The sequence below is a fragment of the Equus caballus genome, chromosome 8 (genome assembly GCF_041296265.1).
Source record: "Equus caballus isolate H_3958 breed thoroughbred chromosome 8, TB-T2T, whole genome shotgun sequence".
In the NCBI taxonomy this organism is placed as follows: Eukaryota; Metazoa; Chordata; class Mammalia; order Perissodactyla; family Equidae; genus Equus; species Equus caballus.
In genome coordinates this window covers 63,882,309-63,909,282 of record NC_091691.1, presented here as the reverse complement: position 1 = coordinate 63,909,282, position 26,974 = coordinate 63,882,309, and the positions used below count along the sequence as shown (strand labels likewise).

At 39.8% G+C, this 26,974-nt stretch overlaps 1 protein-coding gene and 1 long non-coding RNA gene across 7 annotated transcripts in view; one reads left to right on the top strand and one right to left on the bottom strand.

Annotated features, from left to right (window-relative positions):
* The window catches only part of MAPRE2 (microtubule associated protein RP/EB family member 2), a 146,783-nt gene that overhangs the window by 51,126 nt on the left and 68,683 nt on the right, over nucleotides 1–26,974 (bottom strand). For all 4 annotated transcript variants that reach the window (XM_023647658.2, XM_023647657.2, XM_070220901.1 and 1 more), the window contains one exon: nucleotides 16,562–16,689. In XM_023647658.2, the coding sequence (XP_023503426.1) occupies nucleotides 16,562–16,682 (121 nt within the window). In that variant the 5' untranslated portion in view covers nucleotides 16,683–16,689. The remainder of the gene's footprint in view (nucleotides 1–16,561; nucleotides 16,690–26,974) is intronic.
* LOC111774729 (uncharacterized) lies at nucleotides 1,750–25,233 on the top strand. 3 transcript variants are annotated; one of them, XR_011420998.1, is made up of 8 exons: nucleotides 1,752–2,012; nucleotides 2,760–2,836; nucleotides 3,905–4,042; nucleotides 4,754–4,985; nucleotides 13,577–13,703; nucleotides 20,282–20,476; nucleotides 23,152–24,016; nucleotides 25,002–25,233. It is a non-coding gene; the product is annotated as an uncharacterized lncRNA (long non-coding RNA). The 3 variants fall into 3 exon arrangements; XR_002809912.2 differs by lacking the exons at nucleotides 23,152–24,016; nucleotides 25,002–25,233 and having other exon boundaries at nucleotides 1,750–2,012; nucleotides 20,282–21,057; XR_002809910.2 differs by lacking the exons at nucleotides 13,577–13,703; nucleotides 20,282–20,476; nucleotides 23,152–24,016; nucleotides 25,002–25,233 and adding an exon at nucleotides 6,003–6,507.

Below are 26,974 nucleotides of genomic sequence, written 5' to 3'. Positions count from 1 at the left end.
TTAAAATTTGTCCTCTTCTCTAGGCTGCTTCTAGGAAATTACAAATGAAAATTCAAAGAAAATTTTCTAAACTTTCTTTGAACCTAAGTTATTAATTCTACAAGGAGTCACAAAGGAAACCGCAAGAGAACATATGAACCTTTCAGATTGATGTTAGGAGTGTCCCTTACATCGTTCCTATTCATGGACTCCAGGGCTGGGCACATAGATAATTAATCTGCCCCAATGTCATGATTTCATATTTTAGTATATATACTCGTAAGAATTTCATCTTACATATATATGTAATATACATATATAAAATACAAGCATTTCATATCTCTCCCTCTTACTTCCTCCCTCTCTATATCTATCTATCTATCTATCTATCTAATTGCTGTCAAAATCTCACAGCACTTTTCCAGAAATGTGACAATCTGTGGAGAAGACATCAAGCTATACTGGGTTCTGCCATGAACAGCTCCTTGAATTGCTCATCTGATTTTTCTCATGGGCCAGGGAACTATTATACAGAAATGCCTTTATCATTGCAGGATTTAGTTACAACTTTCCATAATCTTATTTGGTATCAAGAAAGGGTCAGAAGAAAAGAACGACGACCTTAATTTACTGGACATACCTATGCAATTATACCTTTCGTTACAGGTAAATAATTCGTAAAAAAGCTTATTCTCTCAAGCTAGTACCAAAGAGGACCAGGGAGGGGGCGGGGAAGGACAGAGAACTGGACTGTTGGTCCTTGGATCTAAACTTTGATCATCGTAAATGGACTGTGACATGTCATCACACCCTCCTCAGCCAAGAGTATTCCTATCTGCAAAACAGTCAGCTTTGGAGAGATCTCTAAGCTCTAAAATTAGATGATTCTCTCATTCTCAGTCTGTCACCAACTTCTCTTTTAAGGGATACTTGATATTTCTGCTAATTAGAAGATAATAATGCTTCACCTTCCCATGACTAAGACTTTGGCCAGTGCTCTTGCTTCTAGCCATCAGCATCTTTTGTTGCAGTTTCCAGAAGACGCTAGTACACTGCTGCATCTGGAGGGGGCCCTCCCAGGAGCACCCACTCATGCCCCTTCCAGATTTCAGTTCTGCAATCCTATCTTCCACGTACTCATCTTGGAGCTCGTGACATTTATACTCAGCAACACAACTATATTTTCCATCATCTTCAGTAGTTGGATATTAAATGTCTTTCATATTAGAATAGTATTTGTACACAATAATCACAAACTCATTCCAGCTCTATTTTTGCATTCGGCCCTGTCATTCCTTGAACTGATATTACTGCAGAACCACATCTGTAACCAAAGCCCAAACCTCATGTCGGAGGCAGTATTCCCCTTTGGGAAATCGAGGCTTCCTAACAAGGAAAGTGAGGCTGCAAAATACAGGGTTACATATTTCCAGTGCCTCAGCAGAAATCTCTCTACCTACACAAACACAAGGTTTGAAGAGCCTCACAGCAATTGTAAAATAATGATTTGAAAGATTAACATTTTAAAGGAATTTAAAATCCCCAAGTTCAACTGCATTTTTCCAATCCAACAAAAATATGATGAAATTAGTAGCAGCTCTATGTTTTTTGAGGCATCTTTCACATTCCTGGCACGAACGGCAGCCTGACAGCTTCAGTTACCACAGTGTTATTTAACTCTGTTGAAGTGAACTTAGGACACCGTCTGCTTCACCTGCCCCAAGTCACAAACGCAAAAACAAAGGTCTGGAGTTCAGAAATCTGGTTGCTACGGAGCTGGTTCCCTGGAATTCCCACGGTCCTCAACTGAACTTCCTGCTTCTTCCCACTGCTTAGAGTTATGTCAGAAACTTTTTATTCATATTTTAAGTAAGTCCCAAAGACAAGTAGCTTTCAAACTGATTCCATGAAGAGGAAAAGGAGTAATAAGCAGCAGGAAGATTTCAACTCCCGCAGACATAGACAGAGAAAGCTTATGTGAATTGTGCAGAGTGCTGAAAAGCACCCCATCCTTTCCCTTCTCTACATACAGAGTAAGCTGTCAAAGGACATTTTCATCTCCTGTCTTTCACAGAAAAAGAAACAAGCCAGCAATCACTATTCAGGCCGATGGATTTTTAAGAATATAGGCAGATATATTAAAAGGTCTTGTCAAACCCTGTGGTTGGACTTTCATCTGATATTTGCCATTAGGTTTTCACTAATTGACATGATAAAAACCTTTTTAACAATCTTATAATGCTGCAGCAAATTGCATTTGAACATTCTCTGTTCACAATCTGCCTTCAAGAACCAAGAATACTTTTTAAAAAGTAATGTTACCTTTAAATCAGATTTTTAAGAAACTTGCAGAACAATGTTTAAAGTGAGATCTGCTGTAGAGAATCAGATATTAAGATCAACACACTGAGTTGATTTAAAAGTGCTTCTTCATCAAAAATCATGGAAGAATGAAGAATATTTTCCATTACGTTTCAAAAGGAAATTTCAATTTAGTAAAAATCTACATGCCAAATAGTCCTTGATTAAGATTTAGATAATCAATATTTTTATTAAAAAGCAAATTTCAGAGAAATAATTAGAGATATACAATACTCAGTAGACAGCTGATATTTTAAGAGTGCTATTCATGAAAATAATTTTTGTAGACATTAACTATAACTCGAGTTGGAAACTAGAAGGTAAAGAACACTGAAGCATAACTAGACTATTCACAGTAGTTTTATTCAACTAACCCATAATTACCCTGTAACTTCTCATCTTGCCTTTTAATGCTTCAGGGAAAAAAACAAAACTTCAAATCTGCCTAGTGATACAGAAAAAGAGTCAGCCCATTGAAAGACTAAAGAGACAGCAGGTAAGGAAATTGTCTTGTTGGTTTGAGAGTCTTTTCATCTGCTAATTGACAATCCAGGGCCAGGGCTCGGTTTCACTTCTAGTTTCTAACACCAGCGACTTCCTTTAGGGTACTGAGCTCGTCAAATTTTACCAAAACAAGCTGTCTGACATACCCAGCTTCCTACAATATGCTTTGGCTTCTACATGGGAACGAAGAATGAAGGAAGTGGGAGAGGCACTTGGAGCCCAGGCGGGAATGGTGTGCAGGACAAAATGTCACTGGCTTCCAGGGAGCCTGATACTGAAACTGGCAGCGAGATGTCCCAAAAGGCTGGAGTCCGGGAATAGAGCTAGAGTTAGAATTTGGTGTTCCAGATAGGGGAGAAAAGGAGGCATAAAAAGCCTTTATTACAAACGGAAAACAGAAAGGTACACATGAAAGCCGTTTTGAAAGGGTCAGTTTTCTTATTAAAAGTCATTAAAACACAAAGTTCTGGAAAGCTGTAAGATTAGAGGACACAGTTTCTCTCCATGTGTACACATATTTTCACACATTTGTTTGTACCACCTCCTCTACTTTCATGGACAAAAAGCTTTTTAAAACAAGGACTGAAATTACATGATTGACTAGGTAAAAAAGGAAGATTTAAATTAAGAAAAGCTTGAGTAGGAAACAAGAATCTGAAAAGATAGATTTCCTATCTAGTTTTGTGTTTATAGGTCACCACTAAAGAAATGCATTTCTGTAGGTGGCACAGAGGAATGTCACTTTGTTTATCAATGAAAAACCAACAAATCAACAATACTTACTGAGGAATATGATTTTACTCTTAAAGAACCAAGTAACTTAGTTTTGAGAGACCAGAGAAACACACATGGAAAAAAAAATCAACAAAAGTACAAAACAACTATCAGTGCTAAACTATACAGCAGAGACACATAAATACTGAAGGAGTTGGTTCCAAAATTGTGCCCAATAAAAACCCAAGAATGAGTAATCAATATTACTAAACAGATAAAGTCAAGTCAAACTTGCATGGTCATTTCCAGTCCTCAAGGAGCTTAACGTCTAACCTTGAGGTTACAGGTACTCAAGAACCCTAAACCTCTGAAGAGCTCTGAAAAACGAAGAGAGGAACAGCTCACATCTTGTTGGAGGTGACCAGGAAGAACAGGAGGAAGGTGGCATTGCAGATAGCTCTCAAAGGAGGCATTCCAAGCAAAGGTAGGGCATTAGTATATACAGTGAAAGATGAGTTTGGGCAAATGTAAGCTATGGGTAGGAGAGTCATGGCGGTAGATGCTGGAAAGTCGGGTTGCAGCCAGACTGCTCAAGGCTTTAAAAGCCAGGAAAAGTAGCAGCTTAATTTAATGTGGTAAGTAATGGGGGACCAATGCTGATTTCTGGGCACAAGTGTCTTTAGAGAAGAGTGCCTAAACTATGACATTTTTGAGCTCTAATTTTAAGAACATACCTATTTAAGAACATATCTATGCACAACCAGAAGGATCTACAACTATGATATACATCTACGTACTGGGGGGCTTTGGGGAGAAAAAGAAGAGGGGCCGGCCCAGTGGTGCAGCAGTTAAGTGCACATGTTCCGCTTCAGCAGCCCGGGGTTCGCTGGTTCGGATCCCGGGTGCGGACATGGCACCGCTTGGCAAGCCATGCTGTGGCAGGCGCCCTACATATAAAAAAGTAGAGGAAGATGGGCATGCATATTAGCTCAGGGCCAATCTTCCTCAGCAAAAAGTGGAGGATTGGCAGCAGTTAGCTCAGGGCTAAGCTTCCTCAAAAAAAAAAAAAGAAGAAAAGAACATATCTATTTTAAGGGCAAACGAGATTCAGGGTAAGAAACCTAAAGCTTACACACTTTTCCCAGTTTCTCAGGGAATTTCTACTGAATCATTGCCCATGTTGTTCCACCAACAGTTCTAAGTGCCAGGCTACTATGCGAACTCCAGGTATCACAGCTGATGGAGAGGCTGTTAGTACAGTGTAAGATGCAGTGGTATGAACTGACCAGAACAAACCGCAGTCCATTTCTACACAATGGACCTGTCTCTCAGGTTCTTTTTGTGGCTGAGGTCACTGTCCCTGGGACTGGGAGCTCCAAGCTTCTATCTACATCTAAGCCATTTCACCTGCTCTCCAAGGCTTGCAGGTAAGAGCTCCTTACTTATCGATACCTACCCCCAATCCAGCCCACCAGCTCTCACCAATGCCAATAACATCCTCCACCTTCCAGAGGCGAGCACTCCCTTCCCCACAGCTCCCTGAAAAGAGGCCCAGTGGCCAGAGAAAGCCCAGAAGGCGAGGAGTGGTACCAAAGGAAGCCCCCAGCAATTACAGAGGAACCAGCACATAACATTTACGCAGATTGTGATACATAAGAAAATATTTCTCTATAATGAATTTCTTTCTTTACAGTTCACAGGTTAATTCCAGAACACGATGCTTTTCTAGGCACAATTGTAGTATGAGGAGGAACCCAAAGTAGTATGAGGAATGTACAGATATTTACTTCAGGGATTCAATCATATGAGTACAGGAAAAATAAAAGATGAATGGAATTTAATCTTAATTTAAAAAAAAGCAGGAAAGGAGGTTTTTTTTTTTTAAACAGTGGATTTAAACACAATTATGTCTAATTTTAAAGCCGACACACACGTTTTCAGTAAAATTTGGCTCCTTCTTCAGTTTTCTCAAGCCCTTCCCTGAATTGTCATACAAATGTAATCTAGAAGAAATAATAGAGAAGAATGATCCTCCTTATGGAGAATCTTAAGAGAAACTGCAGGAAATCACATTGGCCTGAGTTTCACATTTACATGTTTCTTATTGTTGGAAAATGTGGTCATAAAAGCTTAGGAGTGTTAACGCTTGGGTAAGAACAAACCCTTGGAAGGGAGGGAATACTACAGAGAAGTAACTTGCACTCTGCCAGAATTACGTAATGGTTGCAGGGTGGAAAAATCCCAATCTGCAGAGTGATGGTTATTTTAAGAGTTGCCAAGTAATTCAATTATTCTGTTTTCAGGTATATAATTCTAACATGCCCAAACATTTGACAGTGACTTCGGACACTCCTTTTTTACAGTATCTATAGGACTGGTGAACTGTAAATTTAAAAACACCATTCAGAAAAAAAGCAGGTTAGAAAAAATATTTTCCTTTGCAGAACAGCAGAACTTGAAGATGCTTGGCTCGATCATCTCAGTGATGCGGAACCTGCAGGGCTGCTAATATACCCATGCACAGACTGCTCACTGGTGTCAGAAACTGTCTGATGGTGGCACAGGCTAGACACCTGCTTCTGTCCACGGACCTCATTCCACCTTTGCTTTGTGCTCAGATAAGCTGAGAAAAATGAACTTCAATGCTCTGCACACAAACATCTCAAGGAGAACTTTGGTAGTAAAAGAATGGGTCCTAACTGGGTTTGATCTGTACTGTTTTGTATGTGGCTGTATCCTCAGATGCTGGCCTGTCATCTGACACACTGGAGGCACTCAGTAAATATCTCCTGACTTCAGGAATAGGCAAAGCAACACATTAGAAGATCAAAATGATACCTAAATGGCACTTTTACTCAAAATCTCCATCTTCCTCTTCTTGGCCTGAATTCTATCCATATTAAAAACTTAGTTTGAATACGAATTCAATTAAATTTCGCTTCATAAGTACTTATTGACCATTCACTAAATGTGCATGGCTGTTGGTCCAAAGATCCAAACAAGGCTAAGACAAGAAGCTTTTCTAGAATGAAATCATCTTTCCTTTCTTTGAAAACTACATTTATCACCTGAAATTTATCCAGGTAATTATTACCTGCATTTATTACCTTTGACATTATTGTCCCTGTTCTGCTGCCCTGAATCCTAATATATGTTTCAGAGTCTTATGCAAGCATGTACATGCATAAAACACTGTATCTTCTTTCTGCCTTGATGGAACCTTTTCTGCCTAAAATGTCCTTTTGCCATCTTTCTCACTTGAATAGAAATTTCTCATTCTTTAAAAGTTTAGCCCAAACATCACCTCCTCTATGAAGTGTTTCTGTTCCCAGTGCAGAATTAACTGTTTCACTACAATGCCTATGGAAGCGCAAGAGAAGTTTGAGTTTCATTTTAATTAGCTCTCTCTCTTAGTTGATGGTGAGCAACTCTTCAAGACTGGGGATGGTGTCCAATTTATCTTTCCACTGTGCTAGCACTGTGTCTACCATGACTATAAGCCACCGGCAGCTTGAGAATTTCTATATGGAAAAGGTTTAGGAGCTGCAACCTGACTGGAGTTGGGAAACAGATAATGATAATAAGGAGAGAGAACTGGATGGGAAATTGGTGGCTATTCTTTTTTTGTTTGCTTTTTTTGCTGAGGAAGATTCACCCTGAGCTAACATCCGTGCCAATCTTCCTTTATTTTGTGTGTGGGTCACTGCCACAGCATGGCTGCTGACAAGTGTTATAGGTCCGTGCCCAGGAACCAAACCCAGGTTGCTGACGCAGAGCGTGCTGAACTTAACCACTAGGCCATGGGGCCAGCCCAAGGTGACTACTCTTAAATGTTGCATTATCAAGTTCCTTTGTGTAAGACTAAGAAAACAACTTTTCATATTAAAGAAGGAGTTGGAGACGTACTGACAGAGGCTCTCAGCATAGCTACAGCAATGCAGGTTTTCCAAACTGAATTAAATACAGGAGAACAGTAATACCTTGATGCATAAATCCTTTTGGGTACAAAATTATTCTACAAAATGTTCTTTTGGGCCAGCCCTGGTTGCCTAGTGGTCAAGTTCGGCCCACTCTGCTTGGCAGCCTGGGTTCCGTTCCCAGGCACAGACCTACCCCACTCATCTGTCAGTAGCCACATTATGGTGGCAGCTCACATACAAAAAGAGGAAGATTGGCAGTGGATGTCAGCTTAGGGCAAAGCTTCCTCAGCAAAAAAATTAAAAATAAATAAATTAATCAATAAAAAGTTAAAAAAATACATTATTCTTTTTTCTCAATGGCATAGAAAGGAGGATATGAAGATGTGAAGTCCTCTCAGGTATAAGCTTGTTAAAGCAAGCCTGGGTTCAACGTGAAGAAAGGGCCGTAGTCTTGGGATTCAAATGGTGAATCGTGCACAGATGTGCATGTGTGTATCTCTAAGGAGGCATGATCCTGGTTGTTTCACTGGCCAGGAATTACTCAGAGAGTTGACTAGTTCTTCCAAAACAGGTGGTGAAATCTCACAGCCACCCCATCTTGCTTGGAGGGAAAGAGTTTAGAGCAGGAGAGGGAACAAGGAGACCAGGCAGAGAGAAGGGGAGGCTCTCTTCCTACCCCATTCTTGCTAGGTAGAGCAAGAAGGAATTTTATAGGACCTGGAGCAAACGCCTGTGTGTTTCTATTAGTGTCTCTCCACCTTTGGTAAGCAAAGTTCTTGATGCTGCTGCTACCATTGTCATTAGTAGAAGAATTACCACCTACATCTCATTTCTTCAACTAGAATATAATCTAAAGGGTGGAGATATGGACTTCTTTTCTAACTCCTCTGTTCCTAGAAGAGATGTTCAATGTGCTCCTGATAAATGGATATGAAAAAAATCAGGAACACGCACACACACAGTGAACCCTCCACCACATCCCCAGCTGCCAAACAGACACAGCAAAGAGAGCACAAGGCTGTGATCCAGGGAGACCCCAGGTCTAGTGTCAGCTGTGAATGCTTGGCTTCTCTAAGCTTCTATGCTCTCACACAAAACGAGGAATAAAAAGTTCCTATTCTTCTTCTGCACAAGGTTGTTATAAGAATTAAAATAAATAATATAAAAGCACGATGAAAATGTTAAAGAGAGATATATAAAAGTTGAGGCATTATGACATCCTTAAGCCCCTAAGTATAAAACTATGTATTATTGTGCCTGGTTAAAATAATCAGAGCTATAAAAATGAATAGGATTGAACTGGATTGTTTCAGATATGAAATGTGAATCTCCAAAATACATGTTTTAGATTCAAAGGGCAAAGAACCAAAGAACAAAATGAGGCCCTTGGCCTCCCACTAGCAAAGAAAGGGTATGAATACATTCCTAAGAGCCTCCAGTTTATCTGTTGAAAAGCATTTCAGGGTTTCTTCAGTCCTTAAATCTTTCCTCAGATAAACATATCAGGTGCTTAAATAATCAGAAACTCATTTATAAAAGGAAATTACTTTCTCCCCAATTTTATACTCTTTCGGTTAGTCTTTAGATGATTTAAACTGAAAAGGCAAAAAGGGAAAGAAAAAACAGCAATGTGAATAGAAAACAATGTTTTATAGGGAACATACATATCCATCAAGTAAAGTAACTGACGTCTTTAGAAAAATCAAAATAACTTATGTGGGAAGATACATTTTTTTCTTAAGATAAGTTGTTTTTATAGAACTTGGTGAATGACTTCAAAATAAATATATCATGTTTTAAAAGTAAGCATCTTATCATGAAACAGAAACAAAATCAGAGGAGAAAGGGTTCTAAAGGTTTCAGAAATTAGAATTATGAATCATAAATGAGCCTTAAAACCCACCATGTCCTTGGGCTCCAGCTCTACGTTTCTCATACTCTTCACCAAGATTCCTGGGGGCGTGGAATCAGGGCTCCAGGTAGGAAAGCTGCTAGAGTCGATGCCTCACTCACTGATGTAAACCTATACTCTCATCAGTATCACCCCCATCACCTAGACTCCACCCTACACTTCTTTTGATGACCTTCCTAGGGTACCACAGTTCTCATCTCTAGACTCACAACCATGGACCCATTAATAGTTTCTGAGCAGGTGAAACTCAGCAGAGTCTTACTCTAGTAGATTAGAAGAAAAAGAACCTGAACCCAAGGGGAAATTGCATGACAAAGGGTTTGAGCATTAGTGATATACTTACTATGAACCCTGAAGACTGCACTCATCTATGACACCTGAGAGTTTTCCCAGATTAAGGGAAAATAATATGAGACGAAAGTCTAGGATTTAACTAAGGGTAGTGCTTTGTACAAATTCCTACAGTTATGTTTTTATGATCTTACTAAGAATTCTCAAAGACAATCATTAGTTTAAGTTTCTAATAATATGTCATCAATTTCCTTTGTTTCTGTGAAGGGACTATACTAAGTTCATTGTGATTACAGGTTCCTTGATTTTTTGTTAAGTATATATACTGCCAGGCTTCAATAAAATAATTACATTCCATGTGATCTATTTTCCCTCGCCTGTTTTATTTCCCCTAGTTTATAGTACGGAGTCCAGCAGGAATGGAGAAGAACAGAAAGGACACATCTGTAGGTCTGTCCCTGTGCAAAATACTAATGGAGTCTCATGGCACCCATCTAGTTAGAGACCTGTGCAGCTATCACTGAGGTTTAACTTTAGAGAATTTAAAATATTTGCTGTATTTCTCCTAAAGAAATGAGCAATTCTATGGTTTCCTGAGAATATCCCATGTGTATGCATAAATTGAGTAGAAACAATTTTCAAATACTCATAAGATGAGATCATCAGGAAAAACTCTTTACATTTCTCTCAGAGAAGACAACATGCTTCATGTATTTAAGGGCTGTACCTAATAAAACACACATTATTCTACGTAGTGGTCACCCCACCATCTGACTCAAGAGGGAGGATTTCTGAGGTGTTTCCCAAACTATGGCTATTCTAAGTAATCCAGGCAGCACCCAGCCAATCCCAAAGAATCTGAATGCAGGTCTTTCTCCACAGACTCCCTGTGTCTCCACCTCCCTCCCTCCTTTGCATGCTCAAAGTCCTTCCAAAGAGCACTTACCACAATGTAGTCGCTAGCCTTTTTTATTTCTTCCTTTGCTGAGGAAGATTTGCCCTGAGCTAACATCTCTGCCAATCTTCCTCTATTTTTCAGAACGTGGGCTGCCAGCACAGCATGGCTGCTAACAGAGTAGTGTAGGTCCATGCCTGGGAATCAAACCTGGGCTGTGGAAACAGAGCATGCTGAACTTAACCACTAGGCCACTGGGGCTGGCCTGGTCTCTCGCCTTTTATAGGACAACATCCTGCTGTATTGAGCTCTCAAAGAACAATGTTTGTGTCTTATTTATCTGGGTCCCCAGGTCTAGCCCAAAGAAGAGCTCAAAACGTGTGTTAAATAAAGTCAAATTGATTGTCAGAACTGATTACAGTAATGAGATAAATGAACATGTGGCTGATTGCTTTCAAAGATGTATCATCCATATACGTAAAAAAATATTATAGGGACAGTTTGATAAATGAAGGTGAAGGAATACAAATTTTTTTCCTATGGTATTTAGCATTATAAAAATGCAGTGAACAAAAAAATCCCAATAAAAACAAAATCATCAATTTATGTTTATTTTCTGTAACAAGTATCAAGATACATGTAAACAAACAAACTTAGAAGGAAAAAATTACTGTATTCTATATTCTGCTCAAAAAATACACTCAACTGGCACACTGGTTGAGACTGGAGGATACTGCCCACTGGAGCAAGTGAACCAGAGGCTGGACGGCCCCCCTCCATTATCCAACTCACTTTTTGCCACTTTGATCTCCATTTAGTTGCTATGCTGAGCCCAAGTAAACTGATTTTAAAATTAGCTTAAGCCAAATAAAATTAGAGAGAAAAACAGCAAAAAACAAAAAACACCCCTCTCTACATAATACATTACAAATATGAATAATATTCCATTATAATACAATTACATCTCTAACAACAGAAATGCAATCCAAGATGACTTGACTTTCTTACGGCAAATAACAATCTATGATTTTATAAAGCTAAGTAAGCTCTTGAGCTTACAGACACTGATGAAATATCCTTACTTGGTTTCTGTTGGAAAGAGCCAACAGGAGACAGTCTACTAAATTTAGACTCTGAGCTGATTTCGTCACTAACCTGTCCTCCTGACAGAGGTCTCTGCGGACAGATGAGAGAAGGCACAGGGGATACCACACTGGGCTGAGATCAACCTATTTAACAGGCCCAGATAGCAGCCAAAAATGGTCACAAAGAATGCTCCGCTGGGCTCAGAGCCTGCACTACAGGTCCTGGGCATGGCCGGCAGCCACACCTTTGTGAATCTTAGAGCGTTATTGTAGAGCCGAGCTCCTTCCAGAGAGCCCCAAGGACCCAGAGTCGTAAACGTGACTAACTACAATGTGATTAGCCAGATTCAGAAGCTTTCCTGGAAGAAGAAAATACCAGAAACTTGATCCAAGACAAAGCTTGAAACAATTTGGAGAAGCACAAATTGAAATTAAATCAAATCCTGATCATTTTTCTGTCTTATTTTTTTAACTAGTCAAGAAAATATGTAAATTTTCCATCTAAAAAATGGTTTAATTTGAATTACATTTTATTAAAATACTAAAATGCTCAGGAAAATAAGGGAGCTGTTAACCGGCACAGTGACAAGTATGGGCAGCGCCCATCTGACATGCGGATTGTATCTCAGCATCTGTAAGAAGTCTGTCGTTTGCTGGTCCTGTGGGGTGAGGGGAGGAGGAAGGGGAGGCTGCACAGAGAGAAAGGGCCGTCTGCACTCGTCTGTGGAGGTACGGGAGAGTCACGAGTCAGGTGCTGGCAGGGACCCAGCAGTGGAGCCAATCGTTTTGCTGCTTAGATCCCAGCCTAGCAGAGAGGACTGGGAGACAGAAAACGGGCGTCACAAATAAATTTCAAAGGAGATTTGGTAGGTCAGGGCAGAGGATGGGGGTGAGGAGGAAAAGGAAAAGATATGTTTCTTCCACTCCCATCACGCTCCCCTCTCCATTTCATTTTGCTTTTCCTCTCCATATGTCCACTCTTTTCTATCATCTCCAATATGCTATTGCAAGTTGCTAAAGCTGTTTTCAGGGATTTTTAGCACCATGCTGCCCATCCTCCCTCTTGAATACCTTATAAAATATCTAGTAAACTGCTTTGAGCTGGTACTAGAGTAAAAACACATCTCCCCACCCAGCAAAAAGCCCTATAAATTTTACAAAGCAATTAAATTAAAACATAAAATATTTTTAAGCTGAACCAATCTGGTATTCATTTGGTTCAATTCAACATTCCTCCATGGAAAATCCACAAATATTATTCATTTTCAAAACAGATTTAGGTGAGCAGTATACTGTCGAATTATTGTAGGTAGTATTCACATCCAGTGACAGCCTGCTTTCTACTCATATAGCCCGATTTTTCACTTCAAACTTAACGGTCGCTTTTAACAAGAAATGACTGCAAACTAAATATGCATATTATTACAATGACCTAGATTTAATGTTCAAAGAAAATTTTCATAGGGTCACATCCTTTGGATAAAATAACAGGAGATACGAGTGAATCATTTTCATTGTCTTGCATCTTACTGCAATGTATTTCCAAGTGTTATAGCTTCTCACATCCTCTCTCCTTTAAAGAGGTTTTAAAAATGCTTATATGGAAACAAATGAGATGTCACATAAAGGCAGAAAATTCTGAAGAAAAAGGAACACAAATGTGAAGCAGTAAGTCAGCTCCTCAGAACTAAAGAAAAGCTGATGTTAGTTGTAATATTAGCTGGAGGGAGATCTCTCAGCTGGAAATTAAAAAAAAAAAAAAAAAGGAAATAATGTAAATGGAGGAAAAACAGAGGGAGACTGCCAGGATTGCAGCATATGCCTTTTAGGAAAAAGAGTAAGAAATAATTTTATTGAACAAGGAAAAAAAATCAGTTTAAATATGTGAAGGTATTTTGTGTATGTTTTTCCACAGCATACTACTAAAAGTAAATCACACACAGTAAACTAAAGAAATGAAAATAAAAGCTGAAGAAGAAAATGTCATCCAAGAAATCTGACAACTCATAAGTATGATGAGGACAAATCACTTAGGGTCACAGGTATTTGGTTTTGTTCTTATCCTAACAGTACCGTTCTAGCTGCTTTAAGAGTCTTCTAGAACCAGGAAGGGTATAAATAAATAAATTCATAAATAAATAAATAGAAAGATAGAATCTTCCTGCTAAGTGCCACTGCTGACGACAAGAGAAGAGTTACAGACTACATTATGAAGAGGAGACTGTGCCAGACAGGTTTTGGATATTTTAACTTCACTGTTAGTGGTTTGGAGCGTCTCTAAAAATGCACTGCAAGCTCTTGGCTGGAGCACAAAAGTACTTGAGGTGCTTGTGAAAATGCAGATTTTAGGCTTCACACCCAGAGATACTCATTTAGCAGGTCAAGCATCCTAAGAATCTGCCTTTTTAAGCAGCTCCCCAGGAGATTATAAATGCAGATGGTCCACAGTCTTCGCTTTGAGGAAACTACAGCCTAACATAAACAACCTGTCTCTCTGCTAGGGAGATTACCATGTTTTTTGAGCAAAACAACGTGTTTCAGAGCCTTTAAATCTACTTTATTCTTCTGAACCATCAACCTTGTAAGCTTAGGTAGCCAGTGAGTTATCCTAAGGGAAATTATCTGTTAAGTAGTGATCAAAATTGTTTCTATAGGTGTCATCGAGCCACTCGACAGCAATGTAGCTATAAATGGTTGTAAATGAACACCAATGCTTTAAGACAACTGTAGAGAATCCTTCACAAATGCTCCTTAAAACTTCGTTGCATTTGCCTTATGAGAAATTTGAAAGATGTGCAAAGAAATGATATATATTACTCAAACATTTAGTACTAATGTATCTAAAAATTCTAATCTGCTTCTCATTTCATTTGTTAGCAAAAACTCCCCAAGGAAGCTTCTCATGGGCTCCTTTAGCACTTAAGATCCGTGACTAGGAATTTTCTCTATGACTCTTTCTCATATCTCCTTCCTTTCCGTGTCTCTTTTTTTCTTGATAACAAACCCCATTCCCTTTATCCACATGTACATACAACCACTTTGTGGGTAAGAAATGCATTTTTGTCTTTGTCCCTCAGCAGTTGCAAATTGATTTTCATTCATCCCAAAGTGAGCATTTCTGAGGGAAGAGTATGTGTGAGGCACCGTGGAGAAATGGACCCACAAACAAATACCATATAAAGCGATATGTGCCATCAACAAAGGGATTGCTAACAAAAGAAAACTCTTTGGGTTTTTTTCCCCAGCAAATTAAAAATAAAATATTAGAGAGCTCCAGAATGCACAAAAGAACAGCACCATAAAATTTGATTGAGTGGAGATTTGAAGTTAAGATGCAACAGAGGTTGTTTCTGACAGAAACTGTCAGAGCCATTTCAATAGGCCAACAATATATACCTGGTTCTAAGTCAGCTTTTCTCTAGCTTGTACTGCAGGGCAAAGAACTGGTTAGTTAGCATCCATTACTGACCTCACAAATCACAGGACTGATGTTTGAGGTCTGGGCAGAGAAAGGGTGGGTGAAGCAATGTCTAGATTCTGGCCAACTTCTCTTGATCATGGGAGAAGAATGATCATGGAGAAGAGGTACCAATAGTATTGCAAGTTTGTCCTCTAGTCTATTCTGTTCAGATCTAGGCCCAGAGAAGGGAGGGTACATTCACTGGTGGGCACTGGACTCAGGCATATCTGAGAGTCAACACTGGGAGCTTTCCAAATTCTGACTGCACCGCATGAGATCTTTGTACACATGACCCACTGGAAAAGACAGCAGAACGTCTTTCTGCTGCACCACCACCACTGTACCAGCAAAAAGTGATGACTTCTTTGTATATGTTATGTCTCACATTTCAGCAACATTTTCTATTTTCTAATACCATTTTCATGTCAGAGCCAGAGGCAGAGAAGAAATCTCTTACCTATCAGTTCACAAGAAGAAAATATTTTGTTTCCAAAGGAAGACTATTTATTTGATAAATAGTCTAACCTAAGAATGAATTACTTTACTAGTGGCATGTTTTTATAACATGCCCCTAACTTTATCGTTGAAGCCAAATCTTTTATTTTCTAAGTCAGTTTAACTCAATATGCATTCCCTGCAGACCTCAGGAATTTGACAAAGAATAAAACACAGTCCTGTCCTCATGGACTCTTGGCGCCTTCAGGGGAGTAAGAGTTGGACCTTCTAACGTAGCGTGGCAAGCACTATTCTGGAAGGGTGGGCACAGTGTTTCTGGGACCCTGTGGAGGCTAGGAGATCTGGGGAACCCTTCCAAGGGTGGGACAACTGAGTCAGACTTTAAAGTGTGAAGAGATTGTACCACAAATAAAAAGAAGGGGAAAGACATTCTCAGTAAAGGGAGCATTAAAAAAGACTATGGGGTGCAAAAGGGAAGAAGAATTTAGGGAACAAAGCATTTTGTGGGACTGAGGCACAGGGGAGAGAGATGTGGACGATGAAATTGAGGGGACGGGTTGCAGCCAAAACAGAAAGAGCCTTATCAGCCATGTTATAGAGTGAATTTTACCCTGTAGGAAGGACAACATGGAGCCCTGAAGTTTTTAAAGAAGGGTGTAGCAAGACCCAATCTGTGTGTTAGGAAGAGAAGTGTGCTGGCTGGCAGGGGATGACAGAGAAGAGGCTGGAAGACCAGTTAAGGCATTACAGACCTCATATGAGACCATTCATAATATGCATCGGGATGGCTCTATGCTCTTAGATGCTCATAACCATTTTCCCCCATACATTCTTTAGTTATTGCTAAGTTTTCCACCTTTAATTATATATAGATACCATATATATTTTTTCCTACCCAAAATATATCATCTGTGGTTCATAAAACCACGTTCCACATGACAGACAATAAATATTTAGGTAAATACTTAAAAGATAATCTCTTACCTGAACAAAGCTGTTCCACTTTTGTGTAGTTTAAAGATACTATGTCATTAACCCATGCAATGATGTCATGTCTGCTCATAGTCTCTTGGGTTATCGAGGTAGAATACACATTGACTGCCATTCCCCAACTAGAAAAAAACCGAAAAGACAAGGTAATTTACCCACAAGGAAAATATTAACTCAGAAACATAAAAGACTCCCATTCAAGGTCGGGATCCCTGGAAGACCTCCAAGGGATGTAACAGTCCTGCTTTGGCTAAGCCCTTTCTCTATATTCTATATATTTGTTCTAATATGATTAAATTTCATGTATTGTTCACGCAGTACCATGTTACATTTCCCTCAACTGGACTCAGATATTTTTCAAGTTCTGAGATTCCTAATTTCTCACATACTTTAGAGTCTCACTTTCGTCCTTCAATCTATATGTAGAATTAAAAAGTGATCAGGTCTATAACAGCGTACACTAGAGTAATCTTTTAGCTTTATACATCATTTCATAGTACTTTCATTACAACTACTTGCAAACAGTGCCTCCTCTGGTCTGCTCATCTTTGGAGAAGTCAATGGCAGCTCCACTGTACCCAGGTGCTCAGGCTAAAAACGCTATCACCATGCTTGCCTCCTCTGTTTCCCTCCCCACCACATCCAACCTACCAGCAAATCCTACTGGCTCTACCTTCAAAGCCTTTTCAGGGGCTGCTACTCTGATCCAAACTTCGTCAGCGCTCACCTGGCGTTTTGCAAGTCTCTTCACTGGTCTCCCAGCTTGCACCCTCACCCCCACCACCTACTCTCAACACAGCAGCCAGAGTGATCCTATTGGCATAAATCAGATCCTTTTTGTCCTTGGCTCAAAACCCTCCAATAGCTGCTCATGTCAGAGTGCAATCCAAAGTTTTCTCCAACTCTGGAAGGTCTTATATATTCTGCTCCTTGACAGCTTCTCCCACTCCCCTCCCCCTCCCCCTGCTCCGTCACAACCAGCCTCCTGGCTGTTTCTCGAATTCTTCAAGTTCACTTCTGCTTCAAGCCCTTTGCATTGCTGTTGCTTCAGCCAGGACTGTTTCCCAGGCAGTTTTGAGGCTCCCTCCCTCATTTCCTTCAGGCTCTACTCAAAGCCACCTCATCAAGGAGGCCCCCTCATCATTGTCTCCTTATTCTTTTTCTCATCATAGACATAGAATATAACCTCCGTGGGGGCAGGTATTTCATCCATTTTATTCTCTGAATATCCCTGGTGCCTACTACAGTTCCAGATACAGACTAGGCTTTCAATAAAAATGCTGAATGCAGGAATGTGGGTTTTTTTTTTTCATATAAGATAAACAAGGCAGTAGGTAAGCTAGGGACATTTTAAAATCAGCTTTAGAGGAAATTCACCTTAGAAACAGGTTACATCTCCATTTCATTGGGGGAAAAAACCCTCACCTGACATTCTCTATCCCTAAAAGCTTTGGACAAAGCCTTGAAAAAAGTATAAAGAAGTACTTGGACAGATAATTGGTAAGACAGGTACTGCCTCACTGCATGAGCCCTCCCTTTATCTGTGAAAATGGGAAAGATGACATTTTTATTTTTTAATTGTTAATATACTCCTCCTGAGCATTTCATGACAGCTACTACTTCCCCACCTTTGTGTTGGGAGTGGCATTTATGGGCCACCAGTAACAGAAAAGATTTGTTTAAAATATTTTGATCTCTATACTATAGTTCAGTGTAATTGGTTTCCATTTTTAATTAGTGAACTTTAGTTTTTAAAGCAGTTTTAGGTTCATAGCAATGTTGAGTGGAAAGTACAGAGTTTTCCCATACCCCTGTCCTTACACACATACAACCTCCCCCACTATCAACATCCCACACATGTTGGTACATTCGTTATAATCAATGAACCCAAATTCATCCATTATCATCACTGAAAGTCCACAGTTTACTTTAGGGTTCACTCTTGGTGTTGTAGATTCTATGAAAGTTTCTTTGTATATGAAAAAGGAGAGAGAACAGAATAACAAATCAGTCCTGTTTACTTCTTGGTTTCAATGATTATCAATAGTTGGCCAATCTTGTTTCATTTATACTCCCGTTAACATTCCCTGCCCCAAATCCACCCTCTGTTCCCCAAGCCAAATTATTTTGAAGTAAATGCCAAGCATTGTATCATTTCACCTGTCAGTATTTCAGTATGTGCCTCTATAAGACAAGGACATTTAAAAAACAAAAACAAAACCCAAACCGCAACAGAATTATCACACTTAAACATAATTTCTGAATATCACCAAACATGCGTTAAAATGTCTTACCATTTTGTCTCAGTTTGTTTAAATCTGGATTCAAATAAGGTTCATACATTGTGATTCTCTGATATGTACTTTAAGTTTCTTCTCCATTTTTAGTGTTTCCCTTGCAATTTTTTTATTTTCTTATTTTTTATTGTTGTTGACGGAATTATGTTGTTTGTCTCACAAAGTTTCCCCAATCTGGATTTTGCTCACTGCATCCCATTAGTGTGGTTTAACACATTCCTCTGTCCCTGGTATTCCTATAAACTGGTAATTCGAACTAGAGGCTTGATCTGATTCAAGCTCTAATTGGGGGAGGGGGGCAAGCCTACCTCATGCAGTGTGTGAACTTCCGTTGGGGGCACATAATGTCTGACTCCTTTGGGATATTGTTAGCCATTGATGGTATTTGCCTAGAGCCAACAATTCTTTAGAGACTTCAAAATGATATTCTATTATTCATTCTTGATTTATTAGCTGGAATAATTCTACAAAGAGAAATTTCCCCTCTGGGCTACCAATCATATAATAAAGGCAGGATGGATGCCTGATTCTTTCTCTTTACTCACCAGTTTTCAAAATAATGAGGTAGTTCTCTAATATTCTCCAAACATGACCAATGACATCTCTGTTTTTGAAATATAATTATAAACTCATGGATTTAAATATATTTGACATGTTTCAATTTACCACAGTTTATATCTTTATTGACATAAGCTTGAAAGAGCTTATTCAAGCTGGTTTATGAGTTCTTTTGACCGGGACCTTGTAGTCCTTGATAATTTCCTTGCTTTCTGGCATGATAAAATGTTTCATGTTCAACTTGTACATTTCCTGCCTTAGACCTAAACCAGTCATTTCTGCAATGGTTCCTTATTCCTTTAGTCTCAAATGGTATTTAGAGATAAATAGGTAATATCTTTAAGCATGACTATATAGGACAGAAAAATCTCGTTTTACACAAAAATCCATATATTCATGAAATTGTTGTGTTTGTAGTTCTTATTAACTCTAAAGCAATAAAAGTCTGCTATTTAAAGTGCCAAATATTTTATTTATTTATAAATAAATATAAAAATAAATACCCATACATCCCCAGAAGCACCTTCATCTCTAAATTCTCTCCCCCTAAAGATCTGAAAAGAAACTCATGGAACTGACATGTCAGATATGACTACAGTTACTACTTTTCTACAACGTTATTAAATGCTTTTGATTTTTGGGGGGTTAGTAACTTCCACTGTTTTCTTTAGTCTATTATTTATTAAATAAAACCATTTGCTTTTAATACCTAATCAGTTCTGTATCAACTATGTAAATTACATAAACCTTTAGTAAAGCTAACTCAAAATTTAAAATATTTTGGACTGTTTCATGTAATTTTCACATACTGGCATAACTTTTGGCAGTTCATGTACTTTTCTAATGCTCTCTTCCTCAGGCAATACTGAAAAGCTTTTGCTCTACCAAGCAATGTATTGATGGAAGATGAGGCAATGAGGCCCAGAATTGTGCTAGATGGCATCAAGACAACTTGGGATGAAATTTCTGCTCCAGATGATTTAAAAACAAAACTAAACACAATGCAGGAAGGAGACAATCAGATCAGTGTTTTAGAAAGATAATCCATACACAAGTAAGTGAGTAAAGATGGCCTGTGGTCGCAGAACAGAAAGAAATGTATAACAAAAGGACACGTAGAAGAGTTATGACAGCTTTTAAAAAATCCATAAGAACAAGGAAGCAAGTAATTTGCTGCAAGTTCTGCCACTGAATCACACTGTCTGGGTCTTTATTGATAATGTGCAGGTAAGGACAACAGTCCTTCCATATCTAAACAGACATTCTGCTCACAAAGGCAAGTAAAGCACTGTCTGCCTTCAAGGAGCTCATTAGGATGACCCGGTAAACAATGAAATAGCACCTGATTTTTGTTTTAGAAAAACTCCAGTTAATTAGTTACTGGACCCACCACTCTAACCTCTACCACATCTCCTCTCTAACCAACACAGCTGTAGCCCCCAGAAACCCTGAAGTAAGAGCAACAACGTGTTAAGGGACCTGAGGGAAAATTAGGATAGGGAAGAGACCAAAAGTCAGCAAGAATCAATGAAGATTAGGAAGATTTTCCTACATTTTCTAAAATAAAACAATGACAACACATTAAACGAATTTCCATTCCTACTTCAAATTAAAGCTATGGGATCACTACAGTTAATTTCTATTTCCCACTCATGCTGATCAGAATATTCTTATAATCTATCTTCCTCCAAATTTCACCAAGAAACTTCTAAATTCATTTCAATTTGTGATTGTCTCTTGCTCCCTCTATTAGTTTCCCATCCAAATCCGGGATGCCTTCTGCTTTTAGTGGGGGTGTCCTCTGGGTCCAGATTCCTTCTCCGCAGAAGGCGAAGTGCTCTTCCTAGCCTCGAGTGAGTCAGGTGGCAGCCAACGAAGAAAGACAATTCTATTGCTGCTCTGCCAGCCACGCTTTTCTCTTCCTAATTCCTTCAGCTCCCACTTTTCCTATAGGTACAACTTCAATATCTTCAAGCCTAAATCATCCAGGTGACTAAACAGTTCAGAGGAGAAAATTTATATTTTTCCAAATGTTAAACTCAGGGCTGATGAGAGAGTATGGTATAGTCTTAGCTCTTCTGCGGCCACACTCTAAAATCCTAAGATTTCATTCTAATTTCTTGGGGTCAATCTATATGACGATATAAAGATAAAGTACCTGCCCCTGCTCATTCTTCAGAAATGCTGGGTGGATAACACAAGGAATTCTTCTACCATTTTAGAGTTAAAGTGATTCCATGCTCTGATTTTGATCCTTGAAAGACTCCTGCGAGGGAAGCAGGGCAGGAATCACATTCTTCCCTGACAAATGTGGATTCCTAGTCCTTTTGAAGGAAGGAATTAAAACAACTCAAAATTTTTAATTTTTTAATTTACTGAATAGTTTCCAAAGACTCAGTTAAGAAAAATAAACGACTAAGAAAGAGAAACTAAAATCAAATGCTACAGAAGAAAGAGCCAGTGCATCGCGCAGGGTTTATCTCCTGTGTGGATCTTCGGCATGCCTTTAACAGGCAAACAACAGTTTATTCTTAGATGACCTGCCATCTGGTCTCTGAGACATAAGCATTTCTCTCTGTGCCATCCTTGCAAACACAGAATCAAAGCACCTCTCCTCTAACTTGTGGCTTTCCGTCAGAATTTTAACCAGATCGCTACGTGTTTAAAACCTGGTGAGTACAACAACACTGAAAGTAGCAGATAAGGGACAATTCCTTAGCGCTTCTGTCTCTGGGTCCCCATATTTTGATATGGCATTAAAATTTTCATCTAAGATGAATTTGCATCCATTGCTCCTACTTGAAAATAAACCAATAATCACCATATATCTATACACTGTTTCCATGAATGTTTGAATGTCTTTCTAGGAAGCTGGCATTATATATTTTTTGCAAAAAGGTGAAAGGAAAACACATAGAAAAAACAAAAATCCCTTCCTACCTCCAAGAAGCCAAGCCACGATTCTGGCTTGTCCATGGATAGTGACCACTGACACACGTGACTTCAGGAAAAGGACAGCCTCAGGCTGAAGGCCAGTGTGTTGGTTTTGCCCCATTTTATGCTGTATTCAACCTTTGGTGGTGGTGAGGGGTGAGGTACGGCAAGTCCATACTCTGCAGCAGCTATTCAGCCACACGAATTAGAAAATACATTTCTGCTTACTGAATCAAAAGGAATTTTCTGTGACTAAGGGAGACCTGAGTTGCCTACTGAGCAAAGGCTGGATAAAGACTTGGCAAGCCCCAAGCTGTGGAAACCAAAATATGAATTCTACCACCTTACCAGTCATGGGCCCCCAAATCAATTACGAAATATTCTAAAATTTTGTCCAAGAACAAATTTAGCAAGGTTTGTGAATTATTCCAGAGAAGAGTCTCTTCAAAATTTGGCAAGTATATAAAGTGTCATAGCTAGCATTGTGTGGCCTTTAACTGAAATTATTTCTTATGCAATTCATTTCATCTCTCTGCCCCACCCTAACCATTACAAATAGATCACAGCCATACTTGTGTTCCTGTCGGAGGGGAAAAGGGCCTATTTTCCCTCATTTCCTCCCTCCATACTTTGATCACTTCTTTCGGAGAAAAATGCAGTGTTTTTTCCAGCAAGCTCACAATAGGCCAGGTGTCCGAAGATCCTGGCTCTGGTGTTATAAGGAGAGGGGTTTGAGAAATTAATTTTGGAAATGAGGCATGTGGAACCTATTTTGATTTTGATTTTTTTTCACAGCTAACATCTGAGTGTGCCAGGCTTCCCAAGTTTAGACATGACCATCTGCAGAAGAACAACCCTCCGTAACTGGTTGACTACTGTCTGCTGCTCTGTTAGGAGGCCCCATTTGGCTTAGATTTACCCCAAACCCATTCTGAAGCTGAACCTTTAAACGCCCTTCCTGACTTAAGTTACCTTCTTTATATCACTCCCTAAAGGAATCCATATACAACTGGAAACTTCACGTTCGACACAAAATGTTCTGAAAATTCAGTCCACCCCAAGCTAATATACTCCGTTCACATATTTTGCACCAACCGACAACTATACTCATATTTGTGACTGTCTTTCTTCTCTCTTGTAACTATCTCTATTTTCTACATGTTCCCCCATCATGAGAGAAGCAACCCACCTCTACTAGTCTAAGACAAATGCACGCAATCCACCCTTTACACAGTTTCACATAAACGAAAAAGAACAGACTGGAAAAGAGGTACAAAAAATAATGGTATGTTTCCTTCACGTGAGAAACCTATTTCTTTGAGCTCGGGCACAGAAGGATTCTGAAGCCCTTATAACAATCTATAACCCAAGTGGTTTCCTAAGTAATATTTAAAGATATCAATGCTTCATAGGAAGCCATGCCCCGCTGCCCAGGTGTTAGGGTTCCTTTCCAAGAGTCTCAGAAGTTGTCGTTTGCACCACTTCTCCATATACGCCAAGGTGGGAGCAGCACCCGGGAGCCAGAAGAGCACCTTTCTTTACCAATCATTGGACTTACACTGGCTCCAGGTCAAGGCCTCAACTCTAACTCCCATCTCCTAGGGTGTTCTTTGGTTCAAGATTTTAGGATTGTCAAGGTTGGCCTGCTCCTACATACCAGGTAAAGGGAGATGCGTTATTTCAAACACACTCATAAACATGGCTTTTTACTCAAAGAGTTTTTATCATCATTCTAACAGAAATAACCATTTTGCAAACACTAAGTACCCACAATAATATTATGATGAGTTTAAAAAGAAATTTAGCCAATCACTGATATAATGAACACTTCCTTCTCTTACAAGTGGCATTTTTCTAAAATAACCTGTACATATTTTGAAAAGAAAAGTGTACATTTATTCCCACAGATTAACTATTGAGCCAGAGAAAGAAACCCCAAGAGTTGTTCTCCGAGACCACTTCCGCATTAGAATCTATGTTGTCAACCTGAGGGGGGAGGAGAGCTTCAGTCCCACAGCACACATTCACCTAACTGTGCACGTTTTCCTCTCAAAAGCCTTGTAACAACACAAACAGATTCTGCCCGAGTGCCTCCTTCCTGGCTCCCTAACAAAAGGCTGATGTGAACTCTCCCGTGGCTGTCCCTAATAATGAACTGGGCATCAGCAGGGAGTGACGCGTAAATGTGTCCCCTGAACCAGAAACTTCCCCCCTTTTCAGCTATGCATAATTCATTCTCTAGATTCAGGACCACAAGGGGTAGGATTTAAACATTTCACCAAGGACAGAATACCTCCAGATAATTCTCAATTCATCACTTTCTCTTTCTTTGTGACCTGAAACGTGGGGGCAGGGAGATGGTATTTGTTTGAGGAGGGAGACCACGATGGAGAGATGCGGGAGTCAGAGAGGGTATCTTTGCAAGACAAACCTTGACAAGATGAAATCTCCCTGGAGAGACATTATAGAAACTGGACTGAGTTTCATTTACAATTGGGTATTAAAGCTTCCACTTAACTTGTGGAATAATTGATGCATGGATTCTAGGGCTGGGATGGGAATTTAAGAGGTCATTTATTGTCTTCAGGTAATAATAACACACTTAAGCCACCGTGGACAGATGTGCATCTGTTTTATTTTTACAGAGCTCTATGACTTGGTTATAGGATCAGACAGACAATGCAAGACTAACTCCTCCAGGCACAGACCCTCCCCGGAGAGCTGCCATGAGCCAGCAGAAGGGCCTCCTAGGGCAGCAGAGGTCTGAGTACTGACTTCAGACAAGGACGGTGGAGAAACATCAGGACCTGCCCACAATTACAAAATACATATATTTTACTAAACACAGATATTGAAATATACTCTTTTTTCTCAAAATTAGGCTATTCACAATTCAGAAGTGGTCAAGAAAACCAGTGTAAAGAATTTTAAGGCTAAGCTGCTTGGAGAAACATTGGATGAGGCATGAGTTTTATCGAGGGCAGAGTTGCCTGCTCTTTACTCCAAGCTTTTCTAGGCAGCCTACCACTGCAATTATTAACATGCCCTTCATTATCATCCACTGCTTGATGATAATGCCTTCAATGTGGGCACAAAGTTCCACTTCATCTGACAATCAGAAGTTCTAACTCCAGGTAATAACAGCCCCATGCCAGAGAGAAGGAACAGGAAACAAGACTCTTTTCTCAGGGTGCCCATCTCTTTCTAACATTAATTGTTGCTTCTTAAAACCAAGAGATCAAGCTCTTTCTTGCCATACCACCAAGTATTCCAGGCACTATTTTTACAAAACAGAATATAATTAAAACACAGATTTCTCCAAGTGCCTGCAAAAGGAGATTTCACAACTAGCCTTGAAAATCTAGCTTCATTCTAATTGCCTCGTCATTGTCTGTGTTAACCCCGTCAGATACTACTTGGTAGGTGGCTCCTTAGCTTCACTACCCACAATACTGTAAGGAAACGGAACAGAAATGCAACTTTCAAAACAGCATACATAGGTTTTGGGTTTTTTTCAACTCAGAATTAACAAGTCAGTAACTATGGCCCTGAAATGACTTGGAAACTTGGCTCTCATCCAAGGAATGAAGAAATTTTGGAATTCTAAAAAAGTTCTTTGTGGCATTCATAATGTTCACTGATATGAATGAAACTCAGCTACAGAAAATGAAAGAGTAAAAGGCTAAGGTCTCACTCACAATCACACACACACACACACACACACACACACACACGGCATACGTTTCTTCATATGGTCAGAAATGCAGCTGATTATATTTGCCTAAATGTCCATCTGTTTCAATCAGTGGGTGGCTTGGTCCATGCTCTGAAAATAATTTGAATGACCCAGAGCTCATTCCCATGCCACAGGGCTTGGCTGGTCTCCTCGGGGTACCAACTTTGCCAGTGCTCCCCACACAACTTGGCTCCCAGTACATCCACTCCTTCTTGACCATATGCCTTCTGTTTACTTTCCCAGCCCTACTTGGCCCTGTTCCCTCTCACCCTGACCTTAGCTCTCTCCCATGATCCCAAGTCACTTCCAGTCAGGCACTAAGCCTCCCCCTCCCAGCATGACCCCAGGTCAACTTTTCAGGGCATAGATGCTGCTGCCACCATGACGAGTGGTCACGCTCAGTTGGTTAATCCACCCTGCATAAAATTGGGTGCATAAGATATAGCAGTAGAGTGTGTGGCAACTGAATGAACATGCCACCACTAGGTAAAGTTGTGTGGTGGGCAAATTTGGTTGGGAGTGCCCCCCGCGCCCTGGCCCCTCCTGGTTCTGAGCCATTTCTCACTCTTGGTGGTGCTGGGTTCCTCCTCAGACACTTAGCATCTTCAGCTGTCTGCCTTTTCTGAACCTTCTCATATTGAAAAATGAGGGATGACAGCTTCAAGCTTAATCCTCAGGGATAAGCGTGGCTCATGGCTTTATGCAAAGGAGAGGTCACTCCCAGCACTTGGCACCACTGGCCACATCTCAGGCTTCGGGTTCAGCTCAAATGTCAACTCCTCAGCAAGCCTTCCCTGACCACCCTCTGAAGTGGCCTCCTCCAGTTACTCCCACATCACTCTCTTCTTTCCTTTATGATACTGACACAACCTATAATTATCT